The 21,196-nt window shown below is 40.3% G+C and overlaps 1 protein-coding gene and 1 long non-coding RNA gene across 10 annotated transcripts in view; one reads left to right on the forward strand and one right to left on the reverse strand.

Annotated features, from left to right (window-relative positions):
* Positions 1-15,700, reverse strand: part of LOC126934836 (uncharacterized) — a 29,249-nt gene extending 13,549 nt beyond the window's left edge. For both annotated transcript variants that reach the window (XR_007719121.1, XR_007719120.1), the window contains exons 1-3: positions 15,629-15,700; positions 11,740-11,811; positions 2,993-3,135 (exon numbers count right to left, since the gene is read on the reverse strand). This is a non-coding gene — a long non-coding RNA (uncharacterized LOC126934836). The remainder of the gene's footprint in view (positions 1-2,992; positions 3,136-11,739; positions 11,812-15,628) is intronic.
* Positions 1-21,196, forward strand: part of JHY (junctional cadherin complex regulator) — an 81,094-nt gene that overhangs the window by 10,807 nt on the left and 49,091 nt on the right. For 3 of the 8 annotated variants that reach the window (XM_050755585.1, XM_050755592.1, XM_050755591.1), the window contains exons 1-3: positions 82-335; positions 2,797-3,227; positions 20,129-20,648. In XM_050755585.1, coding sequence (XP_050611542.1) covers positions 2,887-3,227; positions 20,129-20,648 — 861 coding nt within the window. In that variant the 5' untranslated portion in view covers positions 82-335; positions 2,797-2,886. Of the gene's footprint in view, positions 1-81; positions 392-2,027; positions 2,112-2,796; positions 3,228-20,128; positions 20,649-21,196 lie in introns of those variants that run through there. The other 5 variants (XM_050755588.1, XM_050755584.1, XM_050755587.1 and 2 more) reach the window with 4 other exon arrangements.

Raw genomic sequence — 21,196 nt, forward strand, 5'->3', positions numbered from 1 at the left:
GACGGGCGGTGGCCCCCCGGATCCGGGGTGGGCGGCGCGCCCGGGGAGGGAAACGGGAAGGGCTGACTGGGGATAGGGACTGCAGGAAACCACCCGAGCAAGCTGGGGAGGAGCCGGCGCCGGAGCCTTCGGGACGGAGTGGGGAGCGAAAAGGGGGCGAGGCCGCACCAAGGGGCTGGGGGGCTGTGATTCGAGGCTTCGGCGCCCGGGCACCCAGAGCAGCCCTGTTCCCGGTCAATTAGGACCGGTCCGGGGCACCAGGCCCGCCGACTCGTCACTTCCTGGACCTCCAAACGCCCCTTGTGACGGGTCTTGTTCCTCAGGAACAAGCAAAGGTAAAAAACAAACCGAACGCCTCTACTGGGCAGCTTCCGGCCTGTTTCAAACCAGGGTTCGTTCCTTTTTCTTTACGATTCATCTTGGTGAGCCCAAGCAGGGTTCCTTTTCCCCTCCAGGAGGAAGTTCGTTTGTCCCATCCTAGTGGACTAGACCCACTGCAGGGATCCCTGGGGAGCTGGCCGCCTCTTAGTCCCTAGGTGCCATGGGATCTATCCCTGTCTTGTTTATTCAGGAGACTGGTCACTTCTCTTGGTAAGAAATTTCAGCGGCACAACCTTTTTTTTTTTCCACTGGACGGAAGGAGGGAGCCACATTCATTAAATTTAAGCGCCCACTTTCTAACTTATTCAAGCTGTCAGCTGTTCCTTCTTCAACCCCATGTTTTCGTAAGATCAGGCCTCCACAGAAAATCCAGCTTTTGTGGCATTTGGCTTTGCTCTTTGCATACTTTAGCAAACTTCAGGAATCCGCTAACATCAACAAAATTATCTTCTGTGGTTACTGTTTTATTATTTATTCATTCCAAGAAAGCTTAGCCTGTTTCATTTAAGAAGCGAAGTTCAAGGGGCTGAATTATTTTAAGAGTAATTCTAAGTTGCACTATAACGCCTAAGCTTGCCCGTCAGGATCTCGAATTCAGTGACCTTAGCTCTTCCAGTAAAACTGATGTGAAACTCTTTTAGTTAAAATGTGTTAGTATTTGATAGATTTGCTGCTTTCTTGGCACATCCTAAAAAAGCAACAATTAAAATAATAAGGCAGAATGCAGTGTGTGTTTTAAAAATAAGAGACAAAATAATACAACAAACCAATCTGTAAAATGAGAGAATACTATGTTAGTCTACCAACAGCACAGACTTCAAATTCAATAGAAAACTCACTGCATGTGTATTTACATATGAACGTTCCCTTTTGCCTGTTGTTTGTTAAGGTGCTTTCCTCCAAGGATTTGATGATGTTCCTTGGAAACATTAGCAACAAGGTCAACATTATAAGCAGTCCTAGGAATAGTAATTAGGTTGTGTCATTTAATTAAAGTTAGGATTTGCCAAAAAAACAAGAGCAAGCCATTAAGACAAATTTTACACTAATTTCTATTGGTAAAGGTTTCTGTTACCTGACTCACAGGAAAAAAAAAAAAATGAGTATAAAGGCAGTGAGATAGAAAATAGACCAAAATAGAAATGCTAGGTAGAGGTGAAAGGAAGCACAATCCAAAAACATCATGTCCGTTCGGTCCTATATGAACTCAAAGCACCCTTTCCATGGGTCTTTATAATGTCCCTTAGAGACAGCGAAGATTCACTTGAATCATACTCATAAGTGAGTTGGAAGGGACTCCAGCTAACTCCTAGCTGTAATTCAGGCCAATCTCCCACCCACTCAACTTTCCCCAGGATAGCATCCCATTCCGTAATGTAGACCTCCAGGCTCCACTTTGAATCGCTCAGTGGCAGAATTCACAAGGCCACTAAATCTTTTGTTGAATAGTTTTATTTATTTTTTTCTGATAGGGTCTCCCTCTGTTACCCAGGCTGGAGTGCAGTGGTACAGTCTTGGCTCGCTGCAGCCTCTGCCTGCCTGGCTCAAGTGACCCTTCTACCGCACTCTCCTGAGTAGTTGTGACTACAGGCCCATCCCACCATGCCCACTAATTTTTTTTTTTTTTTTTTTTTTTTTTTTTGTAGAGACGGGGCTTTACCATGTTGCCCAAGCTGGTCTTGAACTCCTGGACTTAAGTGATCTGCCCACCTCAGCCTCCCAAAGTGCTGGTATTACAGGCACGATTGTTGAACAATTTTAATCGTTATTATGGGTTTTAAAAAAATACTGGATGAGGTTGATCTCCATTTATGTCCACCTAAATTATATGTTCCTATCTAGTCACAACCTGGCTATCAGAAAGTCTTTTCCAAATGATGTTGCCAGCCCAGATAGGTCTAGGAACAAAACAGCTTCCCCATTTACAGTTCCAACTATGGAAAACCACACTCTTCTTCTTACTTTACTTTCCAAAAGATAGCCCCTGAACCTGGTTTACTCTATCCATGAATAACTATGGGCCATATTTATATTGTTGCCCTGGGCATTTGAAATAAGGCTATCCAAGTACTGTCCATAATTAACCATTTGTCTTAGTCAAGGTTTGTCTGGAACAAGCCTTTTCTAACTTTATTGGAAGTTAGAAATAGAATCCACTTCCCAAGCAGCCATTTATTTCATCAATAAAACTGCATTCGATTACCCAGGCTGCTTATGAGCGCTACATCAGATGTGTTTCTGTAGAGAGAAAAACAATTGTTTTTCTAATAGACCTTTCTTATACACACAAAAGGGTGCATACAAAAGCCTGCAGATAATAGAACAAGGTTTTCTTACTCATTTAAATATTTGTTTAACATTGACATTATTGAGATTTCAGTAGTCGCAGAGTAACATACATATAATTTTTTTCAGGTAACGCCTTTGTGAACCACAACTTTAAATATCAGCCAGCTGCTCCTATCAACAAGAGTATCCCCCTGTTAATTTTTTGCATTTTTCAAGATGAGTAAAAGTAAACTAATTCCCAAGCTCTCTATTCAGTCTCCTGTCCGTCATACCAACTTAAATGTCCAGCCCACACACCCACCTTTGAAGAAAGAAGACTTACATCGGATTTCAAAAGACTCATTGGAATCTGATTCAGAAAGCCTCACTCAAGAGATGATGTCCCATTCTGAGTTTGATGATCGAATCCAGGACAACGATATGGAGCGCGACAGCTTAGACGAGGAAAGCCCTCGACGGGGAAGCCTGCACGAGACGGGAGAGGAAGCAAGTGGAAAAGCAGCTCGGATGGCTCGCGAGCAAAACCACCATACCTGGGACCAGGGCGCCAATAACAGGTGAGGAATTGGCTTGTGTAAGATAATAATGGGCTGTAAAATATACAGTTAAATAATTACTGGTGTCATTCCAAATGAGAGTAAGGGCAAGCTGCCCTAATGAGCGCCATGTGTGTGAGACGGGTCTCCAAGCAGCCAAGGAGAGCTGGGCACCATCTTTTTTCCATATTCAGATATTTTTAAATTAAAAAGTGCAGTGGGTATTAATCAGGGGATTTGCATTTCTCATACCATTTATTTCCTGTCCATATTCCAAGTGTCTCCAGACTAGGACCTCACCTGGGAGAAATTCCAGAAAGCCTGGTATAGAAAAGGATGTGGAGTCAGGTGGACTCGATTTGGTCCAGGCATTACTGTTTAGTGTATAATCTGGAATAAATCACTTAACTCTTTTTTTATTTTTTAAAAAATTTTATATAGTATTAAATATTTATAATAGAGATGGGATCTCACTATGTTGGCCAGATTGGTCTTGAACTCCTAGCCTCAAGCAGTCCTTCTACTTCAGCCTCCCAAAGTGCTAGGATTACAGGCATGAGCTACCATGCCTGACCCACTTAATTCTTTTTTTGGCTCACTTTTTCTCATCTGTCAAACAACCTGACTTGCCTATCTCACAGGATTGCTATGAATGTCAATAAAGTACAAATAATTGGGGATCGAATCTTACTTGGCCCATTCAGAGCTAGTAGAGGTCTACCTCCCAGGGCTTGTATGATCATATAAAGATTTAATCTAATAACCAGAATTTAAGGGATTTAACCTTGTGCTATGAGCTACCAAAAAAAGTAAGGGGATGTAAAATAATGTGGTGATACCACTCTGTTACAACTGAGGCACTGAGGATATGATAGAGTACAGAAGAAGGTAAAAGCTATTGATTAGGAGGTTTTAGTGTGGTGGTGAAGTGCATGGTGTCTGAGGCAGACCATTTGGGTTCAAATAGTGGCTCTGCCACTTACTAGCTGTATAACCTTGGCCAAGTCCAATTAATGTTTCTGTGCCTCAGTTTCTTCATCAGTAAAAATGGGATAATAATAATAGTTAACCAGTTATCATAAGGCTAAAATAAATATATCTAAATTGTTTAGAATAGTGACTGGCTCCTTATAAATTATATTGTGTGAGTTTTTGTTTGCGTGTGTGTGTGGTAGGGGAGGAGTCTCGCTCTGTCATCAGGCTGGAGTGCAGTGGTGTGATCTCAGCTCACTGCAACCTCCGCCCCCCCGGATTCAAGCGATTCTCCTGCCTCAGCCTCCTGAGTAGCTTGGACTACAGGCTTGTGCCACCACACCCAGCTAATTTTTGTATTTTTAGTAGAGATGGGGTTTTACCATGTTGGCCAGGATGGTTTCTATCTCTTGACCTTGTGATCCACCTGCCTCGGCCTCCCAAAGTGCTGGGATTACAGGCGTGAGCCACTGTGCCTGGCCGATTTTTTTTTTTTTTAATTCAGGCTGAAATATATTAAGGAAAATTTATTGGAAGGCCTGGAACTTGGGCAGGGTCTTGAAAACAAGCTAAGATCTGGATAATAGAACAGAATGGGAGTGACATGTTTGCGGCACTTTCGGGAGCCCAGCTGGCTTGCGGAGGATTTGAGTGTAGGGAAAATGGACTGAGTAGGAGTCTGATTATAAGGGAGTCTTAAAAATGTGCTCATAGTATTGGAAGATACATTTTCAGGTCATGAAGTGTAACCATCCTACCACAGATGAGGATATTGAGTCTTACAGAACTCACATGACTTGTCCTCAGGATAGAGTCACTGCAAGGGCTCGTGTGGGAACCAGAAGTAGAGCCCAGTCCTGAGTCTTTTCTTTCTTTCTTATCTTTCTTTTTCTTCTTTCCTTTCATCTTCCCCTCCCTTTTTTTCACTGGGGATATCTAGTTGAATCAATCTCATAAGTGTCTTAGTGATATGTCACAGTAAAAGTGATAACAGCTGTCACCAAGGTGCTAGAGGCGGAAGAGGCATCTGGACAGCTTCAGAGAGACAGACACCCTTGATTGGACTGGGCTGGGAAAGCCAGGCAGAGAGAATACAGGTTCTTGGGGAGGGCAGTGAGATGCAGCAGTGTTTAAGGACGATTATTATGCAAGCTGGTGCATTTTGAATTAGAGACTAAACACACAATGGACAGAGAGACTGTTGGATGGATATGACAACAATAACAATGACATCACTTTTTAAGAGCCTATCTTAGTTTCACTCAATTCTCCATCACAATCCTGTAGGGAAGGCGTTGCTTTTCCTATTTTACAGATAATGAAAATGAGGCTAACAGAGATGAAGAAACTTGTCTAAGGTTATTGTGCTTGGAGGATGTCCTTGTTTTGTTGCTGATGCTGTTTTTTTTTTTTTTTTAATCATGCAAAAATTCTAACCTATAAAAAAGTACAGAGAAAAATACAGTAGAACCCTTACTGCCATATATGTTTCAGACATATTTTTAAAATTCATACTATATTACAGATAAAGTTTCCATGTACCCCTTCTCAAACTCATTCCCCTTTCTTCCCCCTCAGAGGTTATCAATACATACTCTTACATGAGTGTGCATCCTTCTCACCAATCTTCCATTCATTTATTTCATGGGTAATCTATAATTAGTAGATAAATATGTATCTATATATGGATGTATGATGCCCATTTTGCTCAGTCAATATTATGTTTTTGGGATTTTACAATCATTCTTTTGAACTAAGACATGGTCTTGGTTGAATATTGACGAATATTTAGTTTTTTTCCAGTTTTCGTTATTTCAGACAATGCTCTGTGCCCGTCATCGTATGCCTCCTTGGGTATGCATGCAAGAGTTTCCTTAGGGTCTAAGTCCCCAGGAGTAGAACTGTGGTTCATGGGCAGATGGACATCTTCAACTTTACCCACAAGTGCCTACAAGTTACCAGTCCTCAGAATTACTGTCTTTTAACTTCTGCCATTCTGATGGGTTATAAAATCCTGTCCTATTATAGATTTAAATTACTTTTCTCTGATAACTTGTGAGCCTGAGAATCTTTTTACATGGTTTTAACCAAATGAGATCGATTTAGACATCCTCTTTGGCAACTGGTTATTTTCATTTAACAAAATACCCATGTGTATCTTGGGTCTCATTCTGTAGAGTTGGTCTTCCGTATCCATGGCTTTCGCATCTGTGGATCCAACCAACCACAGATCAAAAATACTTGGGGAATAAATGGATGGTTGAATCTGTACTAAACATGTACAGAGACTTTTTTTCTTGGCTTTATTCCAGAACAATATAGTATAACAACTATTTACATAGTATTTACATTGTGTTAGGTATTATAAATAATCTAGAGATAATTTAAAATATATAGGAGGATGTGCATAGGCTATATACAAATATTACTCCAATTTATAAAAGGGACTTGCCCATCTCTGGATTTTGGTATCGGCAGGGAGTCCTGGAACCACTCCCTCACAGATAGCTGAGCAATGATTATATTTATATGTTCATAGTACATATGGACATGGTACATAGTATTCTAGTATCTGGAGGTGCCATGATATATTTATTCAGTCACCCAAGGGTGGACTTTGGGATGTTCCCAGTTTGTTTGTTTGTTTGTTTGTTTGTTTTGGAGACAGTCCTGCTCTGTCGCCCAGGCTAGGATGAAGTGGCACGATCTTGTCTCACTGCAACCTGCACCTTCCGGGTTCAAACGATTCTCATGCCTCAGCCTCCCGAGTAGCGTGCGCCACAATGCCCGGCTAATTTTTTCCACTTTTAGTAGAGAATGGGTCTTATCACGTTTCCCAGGCTGGCCTCGAACTCCTGAGCTCAGGCAATCCGTGCACTTCAGCCTCCCAAAGTGCTAGGATTACAGGCGTGAGCCACCCCTCCCGGCCCCAGTTTGTTTTTTTGTTTTTTTGTTTTTCAGACAAAACTTTAACTGAAATTTTATGTATATAAATGAAATAATTGATAGGGTTGGGTGACAGATTAGATACGAGGATTGAAGGAACAAGAGAAGCCAAAGATTAAGGGTTCCTCTAACAACAGCTAGCATTTATAGAATGCATATCATGAGCCCATTTGTGCTAAACACTTTACATGTATTATCTCATTTAATCTTTATTGCAGCCGTGGTAGATGCTATCATGATCCCATTTTGAAGGTTGCAAATGAGGCTTTAAAAGTTTATATTATACCCATTTGTTGCATCTAGTGAGTGGTGGAGCAGAAAACTCAGGCAGTCTGACTCCACGGCTCCAAACCCTGTTTTTATCCTGGCTCTAAGAGATTTATAGTCTCCTAGGTAATAAATGGGAGTCGTTTTAGTTATAGAAATGGGGCCACTGGAAAGGAAAAATCTTTTGCAATGGATAGGTATTTTTGTCTGTGTTTTTAAGATGAAGAAACCAAGGTAAGGATCCATTAAGTGACCTCATTTCCCCAGTTGTTGGGTTTTTCTTCCTTTTGTCCAGTGCTCGGGGACCTGACTTTAACCCTTGTTCTTACAAAAGTACAGTTTAAATACCATCTAATATAGTTCAAAGTAAGAATAATGCTTATAAAAATCAAAATTATGGTTAGATTCTTGGTTCTGATTCGGAGATCATCAAATAACGCTGTTTTCCTCAGATTGATTTGCCTTGGACTTTTTAAATGATGAACTATAAACCCTCGGGTTAGAATAGGTTATAGCCCTAGTCATTGTTTGGCTATATAGTGCTTCGTACACTGAACATTATAGGATAACCAGTTTTCCAGTAAAAAGGAAAACAGAACGGAAGCAATTAGACAAATAATGCCTCGAAAATATTATTCAGGTGAGCGTTTCATTATTGGTCCCTTTCCCTGCCTCATGTTAGTCTTCGAAGCCTCTCCTAGGCATACTCTTGCTTGGATCTGAGTAGTTTATGAGCCATGAAAGAGACAAGGAAATTGATCTCAGACTCTCAATATGAAATTCAAGTAGGCTTTTATTTCTATAAAGTAGATGGCATTCTGGGAATTGTAGTTCCAAAAAAAAAAAAAAAAAAAAAACACACACAGTCAAAGCTTGCCTTAAAACCAAGGAAAATTTCTTTCTTCTTGCTTTTATAATCAATAATTTTAAAAGCTGCCTGACAAATCACTTGAGTCCTACACTTGTGTTTTGATGTTACTAGAACCTCCTCAAAGCAATTATTCCCTTGTATCTGACCAAAGTCAAGCCATAGTTCAATGTATATGGATGAGAGAAAACCTTTTACTTAATGGAATTTGGAGCAGCATTGACTGTAGCGAATAAATGAAGAGTGGAGAGGGGATCTTCACGTGATAATCCTTAAACCCCACTCCAGAACTGGCCTTATGACACTCAGCACTCACGAAGAAAGAGATCTGTGTAATTCCTAGAGCATTAGAAACAACCTCTTCAGTCCTGGGGACTTCTGAAACCTTGTATATTAAAAAAAAAAAAAAAAAAAAAAAAAAATCAGAGAGCAGCCATACAGTACTTTATGTGTGTGTTTAATAAGGGTTTGTTAACAGGAATATTTATATAATTAGCTACCATTTGTAAAACTCTTTGCTTTATCTCATTTATCCTTACAAGAGCCTCTTGGATAGGCATTATTATCCCCATTTTGCAGATAAGGAACTGAGGATCTGAGAGCTGCATAGGTATATGTAGTTACTAGATAGTAGAACCGGAAATTAAATTGACCTCTCTCCAAACGCCAAAGTCTGAGCCACTAATTACACGTATCTAGATAGGTAATCAAGGATTGAGCTGATAAAGGATTCTATTTCACTATCTAGTAAAAATTAAAACTATGACAATTTCAATACAGATTAAACTGAGGCCAGAGTAAATATGCATGTAAAATGATAAGCTTTAGGAAAGTAATAAACATTTTTAGAGGATATTGTGTCCTTAGAGTAGATAGACATTAATTATATTTTCCTTTGGGCTGGGAGTTCATGGTAGCCATATTCTTCCGCACTTGTCCTGGGAAACAAATGTTTTCATGCAGTGAGGTCTGCAGTGCTTTCCTCTCTGATCACCTCAGACCATAACCTCCACAAAAGGGCCCATATTCTGTCTAAGAAACCACCTTGTATTAGAAATTAATAGGAGGGAGATAGGCACATGAGGAATTACTAAACTGAGTATTCAGAATTGTCTGAAAGTGAAAAAAAGGGGCTCCTAATAATCTGCAATTTTTTTTTTTTTTTTGAAATGGAGTCTTGCACTGTCGCCCAGGCTGAAGTGCAGTGGGGCGATCTTGGCTCACTGCAACCTCCACCTCCCGGGTTCAAGCAATTCTCCTGCCTCAGCCTCCCGAGTAACTGGGACTACAGGCACATGCCACCATACCTGGCTAATTTTTTGTATTTTTAGTAGAGACAGGATTTCACCGTGTTAGCCGGGATGGTCTTGATCTCCTGACCTCGTGAACTGCCCACCTCGGCCACCCAAAGTGCTGGGATTACAGGCGTGAGCCACCGCGCCGGGACAATAATCTGCATTTTTATTGTTGTATATAATTGTTAATCTCAGATGCTTTCATGTGTGTTGTTTCTGATTAATAATACGAAAGCCAGGTGAAGTATTGAATGATGACTTCTAGGGCTTGAAGAGTGGCACTGGGTAACCAAAAGATACCACAGGTAGAGAAAGACTTAGGGAAGACCAAAACTCAGGATTTTCATTTCCCCCAAATTTCTCAGGCTGTTTTGTAGAATGCATCGGGAATATTTAGGCTGAGACTAGACTACCGCCTCTCCATAGGTGGTGTAGAGATGTTTTTCGTACTGGGTAGGAGATTAAAGAAGCATCTGAAGTTAGGTCTAATATGCTAGGACTATTGAGAACATTCTAGGAGCTTTCAGGAGTCAACTTTCATTCCCATTGATTTCTAGCAACATTCATCCACATTATTTTCTGTTGCCTTTTATTAGATTTTCAATTTCAGGCCATTGTTTTGTCATCCTCTTCCAATACATTACACTACCTGCCATGTTCTAGAAGTTTCCATGCAGTACTCTGGGAGTAGCTACTAGCACTTATTTGTTTCTGATCACATGGGAATAGTTATATCAGAGGAGTGACTTTTTGTTGCAGGTATTAGTCATTTCTGTTTTCTGTTCATTCATTTACTCACAAACTATGCTTTAGTTAAACCCCGACACGCTCCTCAGAGCAGGCACGGTGCCATCGTAACAGATGAGCAGTCATAGAGGGAAGTAAAGGGTGTGCATGGGCATGAATTGTGGCTATTAAAGGCTGAGTCCCCGCCAGAAATGCTAACGCCATAGTGACTCCTGAGGCTTGTTGCCCCCGGAGACAACCACTAGTTCCTTTCTTGGTTATTTCAAAACTAGGATGCATTATTGTGTTAAAATAAGTACATACATGAGTTCAAAACCTCACAGAGTGTGATTTATTCAAATTTAAATGACATACAAAGCTGTGAGTTTATCAAGAGGATCAAGAAGATTGTAACAAAATTCCTAAAGGGATGCTTTAATTCATGACCTTTGCCTTTTCATTTATTTCTACTCCCTGACAAGTTTGAAAATATAGAAAACTTTAATGTAATTTTTTAATATATGGAATTAAAAATAAATGATTTTCCCAACACTTCCATATATTGCTAGGTTTTGCCTGATAGACCCAATCCAACTAATAAAGTAATGGATTATTAGAATTGTTAGGGCTCAGAAAGGTCAGCCCATTCCCTTTATTTATTGTACAGAGGAGGAACCCAAGACCTAGAGTGGTGGAAAGACTTGCCCAAGCTCACATGACTGGTTAGTGGCAACACTTGGACTAGAACCCAGGTGTCAAGACCACTCCATTGCCTTCTTATGATATCACAGCTGCCTTGCAATTTTAATGCTGCTAAATCTGGCATTTAAAATATAAGAAACTTGGCCGGGCATGGTGGCTTACGTTTATAATCCCAGCACTTTGGGAGGCTGAGGCGGGCGGATCATTTGAGGTCAGAAGTTCGAGACCAGCCTGGCCAATATAGTGAAACCCCGTCTCTACTAAAAATGAAAATTAGCCGGGCCTGTAATCCCAGCTATTTAGGAGGCTTAGGCACAGGAATCGCTTGAACCCAGGAGGCGGAAGTTGCAGTAAGCTAAGATGGCGCCATTGCACTCCGGGATGGAGCAAGACTCCATCTCAAAAAGCAACCAAAAAGCAAAACAAAACAGAAAACATAAAAAGAAGAAGAAGAAACTCTACCTAAAGAAAGTGTAAGAACCTGCACATTTTATAAATCTAGGTCTCTGTCTCTTAGCTATTATTTTGGAGAATGAAAAAAAACACTCGAGCCTTCCTTAGAAAATGTCTGGCATGAGCACTGTAAACTCTCATTGAATGAGAGGAATTATGTTTCTGAATACTGTGTCATACAGCATTTCCCTTGTGAAGATGCAGCCTTGGTTTCACATGACATAATCTTAATAGAAGTGAGGTACTAGAATTTTACATTGCAATTACAAACATGTCTTCTTTAGATAATTTTCATTTAACTCACAGATTGTTCTTGAATCAAGACTGGTACCATTAAGAACCCAGGAGAAATATCTGGTGTTTTGCAGTCACAAATCTGTTATCAAAGAAAAAAAAGCACTTCAGTTGGAATTATCCAAATTGTGTATTTTTATAAATAAAATTCACTAAATAACAATCCAGCCCCTTTAGTGTGTTTCTATAGACAGTCTTTGACCTTCATTTCATTAAATCATCCTTTTTTCTATTCAAACGCTTAAATTCTTAGCAAAATAAATGCCTGCATTAAATAAAATTTTCTGGATTGCAAATAACCTTCACAAAGCATTTCAGTATATTTGTGGAACCGTTTTATTTCATATTTACAAAAGTGAATTTTTAATCTTTCGGATTTATTTCATTTTATTTACTTAAAAGCTGTTGATAAGAAGATTAAGGCAAGCATAGAATTCAGAAATCCTTGGAAGCAATGATCAGTTTTATAGTTCTTTAAAGAAGCATTAAAAACTTTACACTTAAACAAAAATTGAATTTGCTGTTCATATGCATAAAAGATTTAATGGCATATAAATTGGGAATAATTATTCTGTTTAAAAGGATTAAATTAAACCTAAATCAATAATAACATGTGCAGTTTCAATTTAACTGCCTACTTAAAATGAAGTGACAAATAAATAACAGCTAAATGATTAATAGCAATGCTTTTATTCACCTCCTCAACAGGCAAAATGGCCAGTTATTGAATATTTTATTGTGAGTGCAAGGGATGTTAATTGTACTAGAAACATGCTCTAATTTTAGTAATTTTTTGATTGAATACAATGTTGAATATGAAGCTCTTCATTAAATGGAGATTTTATTTTATTTTGTTTGAAGTTATCACAGTAAGTACTCAAATATGGTCCATTAAAGCCAGCAAATATCATGGCATATGCATGTGAAACCGTCCCCCACTCCCTTCCTCGCTGCCTCCATTTCTAACCTAGGCATCTAAAGAGCAGACCCCGCATCTGCTGTCTGAACAGTAACAAAAGAGTTGTGTACTCATTTTCTGTGTAACCTTTCTATCAAATGGGGAGGAAAAGAGGTGCATGTTTTGTGTGCAGATGATTACTGATGAAAGGGCACTTCACACTCATTTTGTCCCAGTGTGTTGACCTGGACCACAAACACAATGGAGCTTCCAAGCACACAAGCCCAGTACAATGGGGTTCTTCAGTATCATGTTCTATTTTGACCATTAGATTTGTTTCTGTGAAGTATTACAGCTTTCCAGGCTCATGATTTTGCAAAACATAACCTCCTATTTGTCTCCACATATGGTTTCCATCCAGAAAGGGGAGAAAGGGGATGTTTTAAGATAGTCTTTTCAGGTGTAAATGGTGCAACATAATTAAAACTCTTATAAGAGCCACATCTTCAGGCTCTACCCTTATATATACACATTCTTAGAGTTTCTCTGATTCAAAAACATTTTTCTCAGCCAGAGCAACTCATTTCCTCTAGTGTGTTTCTAAATCCTTTGTACTTTCTAGGTTCCACTTAAAACATCAGTCTTTTCTTTAATGGGTGATATTGCTTCTACAGCCATTTAAGAATGGAAATTTGGCTTGAACCCAAGCGACTGAGGTTGCAGTGAGCCGAGATCGCACCACTGCACTCCAACCTGGGCAACAGAATGAGACTCTGTCTCAAAAAAAAGGAAATTTGCTGAGGCTAGAAATTACAGCTTTTTCAGAAGGTCTAAAATAATTTAATTCTCTGAGTTTTACCTTATTTATCATCTTTCAGCAATTGTTCAAATGTTTCATCATGTGAAAGTACTGACGTTTCTTAATCCCATTCCCTAAACTGTGGTTTGGCCATTCTCCACTGTGCCTAAGTCGTGATTAAACATCTTTAAAACTGGAGTTTTAAAGAGAAAAATCCCTTGAGATCCATCACCAGAAGCATAATACACAGCAACGGTGTTATGTCACAGGGACTGAATGTGATGCACAGCAAGCAAGGCTAGTGCTGGAGCTGTCTGACACGTGCTTCTACAGCCAGTCCTCATGGAATCCTTACTGTGTGCCAGGGACACAGTTCCATGCATTTAGATTTCTATTTTTTTATTTTTTATTTATTTTTATTTTTTTTTTAGACAGTCTCACTCTGTCGCCTAGGCTGGAGTGCAATGGCACAGTCTTGGCACACTGCACCCTCTGCCTCCCGGGTTCAAGTGATTCTTCTGCCTCAGCCTCCTGAGTAGCTGGGATTACAGAAACGTGCCACCATGCCCGGCTAATTTTTGTATTTTTAGTGGAGATGGGGTTTCACCATGTTAATCAGGCTGATCTCAAACTCCTGACCTCGTGATCCACCCACCTTGACCTCTCAAAGTGCTGGGATTACAGGCGTGAGCCACCATGCCTGGCTGCATTTAGATGTATTAATTTGCATAATCCTCTCAATAACACTGTGAGGTAGGTACTATTATTTTTTAAAAATTTATTTATTTTTATTGAGACCGGGTGTCACTGTGTTGCCTAAGCTGGAGTGCAGTGGCACAGTCATGGCTCACTGAAGGTTCGACCTCCTGGGCTAAACCATCCTCCTGCCCCAGCCTCCCGAGTATCTGGGACTACAGGCGCATGCCACAGTACCTGGCTAATTGGTTTTATTTTATTTTATTTTTGTAGAGACGGGGGTCTCTCTGTGTTGCTCAGGCTGGTCTCAAACTCTTGGCCTCAAGTGATCCCTTTGCCTGGACCTCTCAAAATTCTGGGACTACAGACATGAGCTACCACACCTGGCCAGTACTATTATCCCCATTTTATTGATAAGGAAACTGAGGCACAGAAGTTAAATAACTTGCCCACATTCACATAATCTTGTGGCACCAGGAAATGAATGCAGATAGTCTAGGACCCTTGTTCTTAGATGCTCTGCTGTACCATTTCTCAGAACCAAAATAATCCATATTATCATACAGAGAAACAAAGCACCACAATATTACATATGACGGAAGGAGGTCTATAGTCATGACTGTAGAAACTATGTCCTTATCAGCTGATGCTGGTTAAATACCATGACCAGTATGAATGCACCAGTTTTCTTAGCATAACTGCAGAGATGGAAACCAGGAAATCTATTTCCTTAAACTGAAGACTACCTAATTTTTAAAAACAGTGGGCATTACTCAGTTGTTTATTTTTTTCATGAGTCTATCATAGGATCATAGAACAATGGAGTTGGAATGGACTTTGCAATATCATCTAGCAACTGAATGTGGAAATAAGAGGCTAACATACTTTTGTGATAAGTCACATCCTCCTGTTTTAAATACCCATAACGTCATGTATTTCTTTACGCATCTAATTCATTAGTTGATGACTATATTACAGTTGGTGCATAAAACCTGTCCTCATTGAAGAGTAAGATCCAGCAGCCTGCTTCTGTTTTCCTTGCTGCTGTACCTTCTGTGCCTAAGATTCTGCCTGTATGTAGGGAGGTGCTCCGTGCATATCTGTTGACTGGCTGATCCATTCGCTGATTCACATAAGGCAGACACCGCAACTCACTTTCTTCACTGTCACCTATGGGAATAGCAGCAGGATACAATGCAACATGATGTACAGGAGCCCGATCCAGAGCAGACTGCCAGGCTCTGTGACCTTGGGAGAGATACATAAGCCCTCTAAGCCTCAGTTTCCTCGTCTGTTAAATGGGGGTAATAATAGTACTTCCCTCAACATTGTTCCAAGGAAATAAACCTGAAGACTCACGACAAACATTCCCTAGATCATCAAACAGTAACATGTGCTCTCTTTCCACATCTCACTCCTGTGTGAGTAGCAGAACAGTGATCCCCAGTGTTGTCACCTGTGAAAGGTGGCCGGCCCTGCTCTAAACAGTACAAAGTAGAGGATTACCTGTTCTAGGCTTTCCAAAAAGGACTTCATAGCCTCTGTAGATAATCCCTTCCAGAAACTCCTCACTTTGGCTGTCCAAATGTTTTTACATCTTGCTAAAATCTTTGCTTTCTAATTAACTCTCTGGTTAATTTTGTTAAGCCCGAGGTGCTTCAGGAGTTGGCAACGTCCCTCGAGATCTGACCTTTGCTTACCCTTGAGCTGTGCTCCTCGACCTGCCCTCCTCTCACCCTCCATTTTGTCCACACAGAATTTGTTCCATGAAAGCACCACATTGTCTCTGCCTTCACTCCTTTTTACATGCTGTTCCCTCAGCCTAGCATAGACTTCCTGCCCTTCTTAGCCTTAGCTCTGAGCTACGCCGGCACTTCCTCCAGAAGGCTTTCCCTGACCTCCCAAGATAGGACTGGATGTCCCTCTGTGTCCTGATGGCCCGGTGCTCCTCATGAGAGCGCACATCACTCCAAAGTGTCAATTGCTGTTTCCTGGTCTGTATCCCCCACTAGGCTGTGCGCCCACCGCTTCACCATCTACCACTATTCCTGTAGCTTCATAAGGGCTCAATAAATAAGTACCCGCTGAATCAATGAATGAGCAAATGAATTAAGAAAGTTAAATTCAGTTTTTTTCTTTCAGCACAGCATAAATATGGGAAAATAGCACCTTTCTTTACAAAAAAATCTGTATTTACTTGAAGATAATAATTGAGCTTTCTCCCCCACCTAAACAACCACAGTTGAAACTTATGTTTAATTCAGTACAATTCATATCCCTGCCCTATGATGCTTAAGGGTCAAGTGAAAGGCAGGGACAGGAAACACCGTGAGTTCCTAGGACAGTACATCACTTGGGAGAAACCTCCCCATCAAATCCCCAGAGGCAGGTGACCCTGCAGGGCAGGGAGGGGTTGGGCGTCCCATCTTCTAACAAATGTGGACCATTCCCATTTTGCTGAAGGAGAAGAACATGTCTCCTCTCTTGTTGGAAAAGGAGGAGCCACTTATTTCAAGAAGTTCCTCATCACAATATGTGAACTAAAAAATTCAAAGTGACAATTCAGCAAGGCGTGACAGTTTTGGCTTTTTGCTCCAGTTTTTGCTTTACATCAAATCAAAGAAACCCAGATCCACATTAAGAAAAGTAAATTAACATTAGGGGGGACCATTAGTTTGTTTACCCAGCATACAATTATGTCCTCTGTAAACGGGAATATCAAATAGCATAAAAAGCCTAGGTGATTTACATTTTCTTTTTGATTAGAGGGTTGCATCTACTGTATTCAAGGAAGGAAAATCTCTCCCATTTAGCTTTTTGAAGATCAAAGAGGCCATTAAATATGCCATATTACCAGCTTTTTTTTTTTTTTTTTTTTTTTTTGTTAAGACTGGGGGTGCTGTACAAATTGAGATTGTCGTGGGGAAAAGGGAGACTTTATTTTGGGTCACATGAACTGATTATAGGCTAGTTCGTTTTTCTCAGGCAGGACCGTCTGCTTAACCTTTTCTTCAGATAGGCCCCTCCTGCAGTGTCCAGTGCATTCTGACTATCGACTGAGCTACGTGTGCATAGCTGACAGCCAAGAGGCTATGAACCTTTCAGTGAGCCATGATCTGGTCTGATTTGAAGCCTCGGGGATCTTTCTGTAGTACATTAGATACACTCTACAAAGACAAAATGAAGTGAAAAGCAAAATCACTGAAAAGAAGAATGAACCTATATAGGTATTCAGTCAAGAATCCCGGAGGGAAAGCAAGGTTTTATCTTGACTGAATACCTATATAGCTTCATCCAGAGCAAATGTTGTCTAGGCAACAATTCACAGTTCTCTTTCTAAACAGCCAGATGTCTATACAGTCATGCATTGCCTGATGACAGGGGTATGGTCTGAGAAATTTGTGGTTAGGTGGTTTCAACATTGTGGGAATATCATAGAGTGTACTTATACAAACCTAGATAGTACAGCCTACTACACACAATTTGTACAATGTGTTACTGTACTAAACACTGTATGGAATTGTAATACAGTGGTAAGTATTTGTGCATCTAAACATAGAAAAGGTACAGTAAATATACAGCATAAAAGTTTTTAAATGGTACACCTATATAGGCACTCACCATGAATGGAGGTTGTAGGACTGTACGTTTCTCTAGGTGAGGCAGTGCGTGAGCAGGGAGCAAATTTCAAGGCCTAAGACATTACTGTAAGCTACTGTGGACTTCAGAAATACTGAACACTTCAACTCCTCTACATTTATTTTTAAAAATATTTCTTCATTAATAAATTGACCTTAGCTACTGTAACTTTTTTACTTTAGGCACTTTTAATTTTTTTTGACTTTTTCACTCTTTTGTAATAACACAGCTTAAAACACAAATACATTGTACAGCTGTATAAAACTTCTTTATATCCTTATCTGTAAGCTTTTTTTTTTTTTTTTTTTTTTTTTTTTTACTTTTTAAACTTTTTTGTTAAAAACTGAGACACCAACACACATATTAGTCTAGGCCCACACAGGGTTAGGATCATCAATATCACTGTCTTGCCTGTCCATACCGTCTCACTGGAAAGTCTTCAGGGGCAGTAACACACATGGAGCTGTCATCTCCTAGGATAACAAGGCCTTCTTCTGGAATCCCTCCTGAAGGACCTGCCTGAGGCTGTTTCACAGTTAACTTTTTAAAAAATAAGTAGGAGTGCACTCTAAAATAATGATAAAAAATATAGTGTAGTGACTGGGCACAGTGACTCATGCCTGTAATCCCAAAACTTTGGGAGTCTGAGGCGGGTGGATCACAGGAGGCTAGGAGGTCAAGACCAGCCTGGCCAACATGGCAAAACCCTGTCTCTACTAAAAATTTAAAAAATACAAAAATTAGCCAGGCATGTTAACACATACTTGTAATCCCAGGTACTCTAGAGGCAGAGGCACGAGAATCACTTGAACCCGGGAGGCAGAGGTTGCAGCCAGCCAAGATCACACCACTGCACTCCAGCCTGAGCGATAGAGCAAGACTTGTCTCAAAAAAAAAAAATTATATATATATATATATATATATATATATAGTATAGTGTATTAGCCTGTTCTTGCATTGCTACAAAGAAATACCTGAGTGAGACTGGGTAATTTATTTTAAAAACAAAGTTTAACTGACTCACAGTTCCGCAGGCTCTACAGGAAGTATGATTCTGGCATCCGCTTGGCTTCTAAGGAAACCTCAGGAAACTTACAATCATGGCAAAGGCAAAGGGGGAGCAGGCCTCTTATAGCAGAGCAGGACCAAGAGAGAGGGTGGGAAGCTGCTATACACTCTTAACCAACCAGATCTCACCATAACTCACTCACTACTCAGTACCAAGGGTGGATGGGGCTAAGCCATTCATGAGAACTCTGTCCCCATGATCTAATCACCTCCCACCAGGCCCTACCTCCAACATTGGGGATTACAGTTTGACATGAGATTTGGGTGGAGTCACAGATCCAAACCATATCATATAGTAAATACAAAAGCCAGTAACATAGTTGTTGATTATCATTATCAAGGATTATGTGCTGTATATAATTTTATGTGCTACACTTTTATAGGACTGGCAGTGCAGTAGGTTTGTTTATATCAGCAGCACCACAAACATAATAAGCAACACATTGTACTATGATATTCCAAGGACTACAGCGTCGCTAGATGACAGGAATTTTTCAGCTCTATTACAGTATCGTAGGACCTCAGTCGTATATGTGGCTTGTCCTTGACCAGAACATTGTTAGTCAGTGTATGAATTGTATTACCAGCCAAAGCGTGAAACACAGTTTTATCTTCACCAGCTAAAATACTGAGTCATTATTCTTGTACATAAGTAATTGCATTCATTGAACCACAGTGATTATTGGTTTAACATTATAGACATTTGTTTTTCAGTTGTTTTCTGACACTTAAAAATTAATTATCCCCCATTTTTATTCCATATTTCAATGAACTTGGACAATTAAGTTCTTGCGCCCTTATGTGTAGTGTGTGGGTCTAATTGGGGCCTGGGATCTGTCTTTATGTTTATTAATTAATTAATTTATTTTAAGAGACAGGGTCTCACGCTGTCTCCCAGGCTGGAGTGCAGTGTCATGATTATAGCTCGCTGTAGCTTCTAACTCCTTAGCTCAAGCAATCCTCCCTCCTCAGCCTCCTGAGTAGCTGGGACTACAGGTATGACACCATACCCAGCTAATTTTTTTTAACAGTTTGTTGTAAAGATGGAGCCTCACTGTGTTGCCCAGGCTGGCTTTGAACTCCTTGCTTCAAACGATCCTCCTGCCTCGGCTTCCCAAAGTGTTGGGATTACAGGTATGAGCCACTGCACCCTGTTGTGATTTGTGTTTAACATACAGATAATAAAAGGAAAACTATAGGAGAAAGACCGAGGTTGATTTCAAATAAAATGATCAACTGACTATAAGGAGTGAATTTATTTTAATTAAGGACTTGACATTTCTCTTCTGCCTTGGGCAGGCAACAACCAATAGAAGACAAATATTCAGACCTCCGCTATGACCCAAACTGGAAGAGTAAGAAGGAGGAAGGTCAGCTGCTGTCTGTGGAAGCGTTGCCGGAGTCCCCGGACAGCTCTTTAGAAAATCTGCCTTTGGCTCCCCTCTACCCTTCCCAGGAGACGTCAGTGGAACTCGCGGGGGGAAAAGGTGAGCAGAAAGAGAGTCCACAGAGTGCAGCTTCTTTACTTGGTAGTGAATTTTTAAGCCCAAACTATGAGCATGGTGGCCGTCGCAGCAAGCCGTTTTCAGAGCTGAGCGACAGTGACCTGGAGGAGAAGTCGAGCAGCCTTTCTCAGTACGGGAAGAGCTCAAGTTCACATAACGAGGTTTTCCTGCCGGGATCACGTGGCCCTCGGCGAAGGAAGTCCAAACAACATTTTGTGGAAAAAAACAAGCTCACTTTGGGATTACCCACCCCTAAAATGGACTCTTATCTTCAACTTCACAATAAAAAAAGAGGAGAATCTTATCCAGAACAGGTACGTAGTGGCTACTTTGAGATGTCTTCTGAAACATTAAACTAGAAGTTGCGTTTGTTTGCAATGTCTAGATACCACTTCCTTTAGGATGAGGATAGCAGCCACCTAGCTGGGTAAAACAAATGCTTCCACAGCATACCCTGTATGTTTATGTTTATGTTTATTCCACAAATTCTTATGACCAAAACAAAAGCCACCAATGGTTTACAGTGTAATTGCTACAAGTCAATTATTGCTATAAGTCAATTATTATATCCAAAATTGCTATAGTTGCTATAAGTAATTATAAGTCCATTACTATGTCAGTTATTATATCCAAAATTCTCCATTCAAAGAAATCCAGAACTTTTTAAAACTGCGTTTTCCAAATGATAAAATATAGAACTGAAGCATTTGATTCCCTGTGTGGATTACCTTTGTTACCACCGCAGCAGAGGTTTTCAACCCTGTTAAATGCCCCAGCACATTCTGGTTAATGTGGAACATGCCCCAGCTCACATACAGAAGCGATTCTCAGCTCAGATTCTTTTTTTTTTTGAGACGGAGTC

Source organism: Macaca thibetana, chromosome 14, assembly GCF_024542745.1.
Source record: "Macaca thibetana thibetana isolate TM-01 chromosome 14, ASM2454274v1, whole genome shotgun sequence".
NCBI lineage: Eukaryota > Metazoa > Chordata > Mammalia > Primates > Cercopithecidae > Macaca > Macaca thibetana.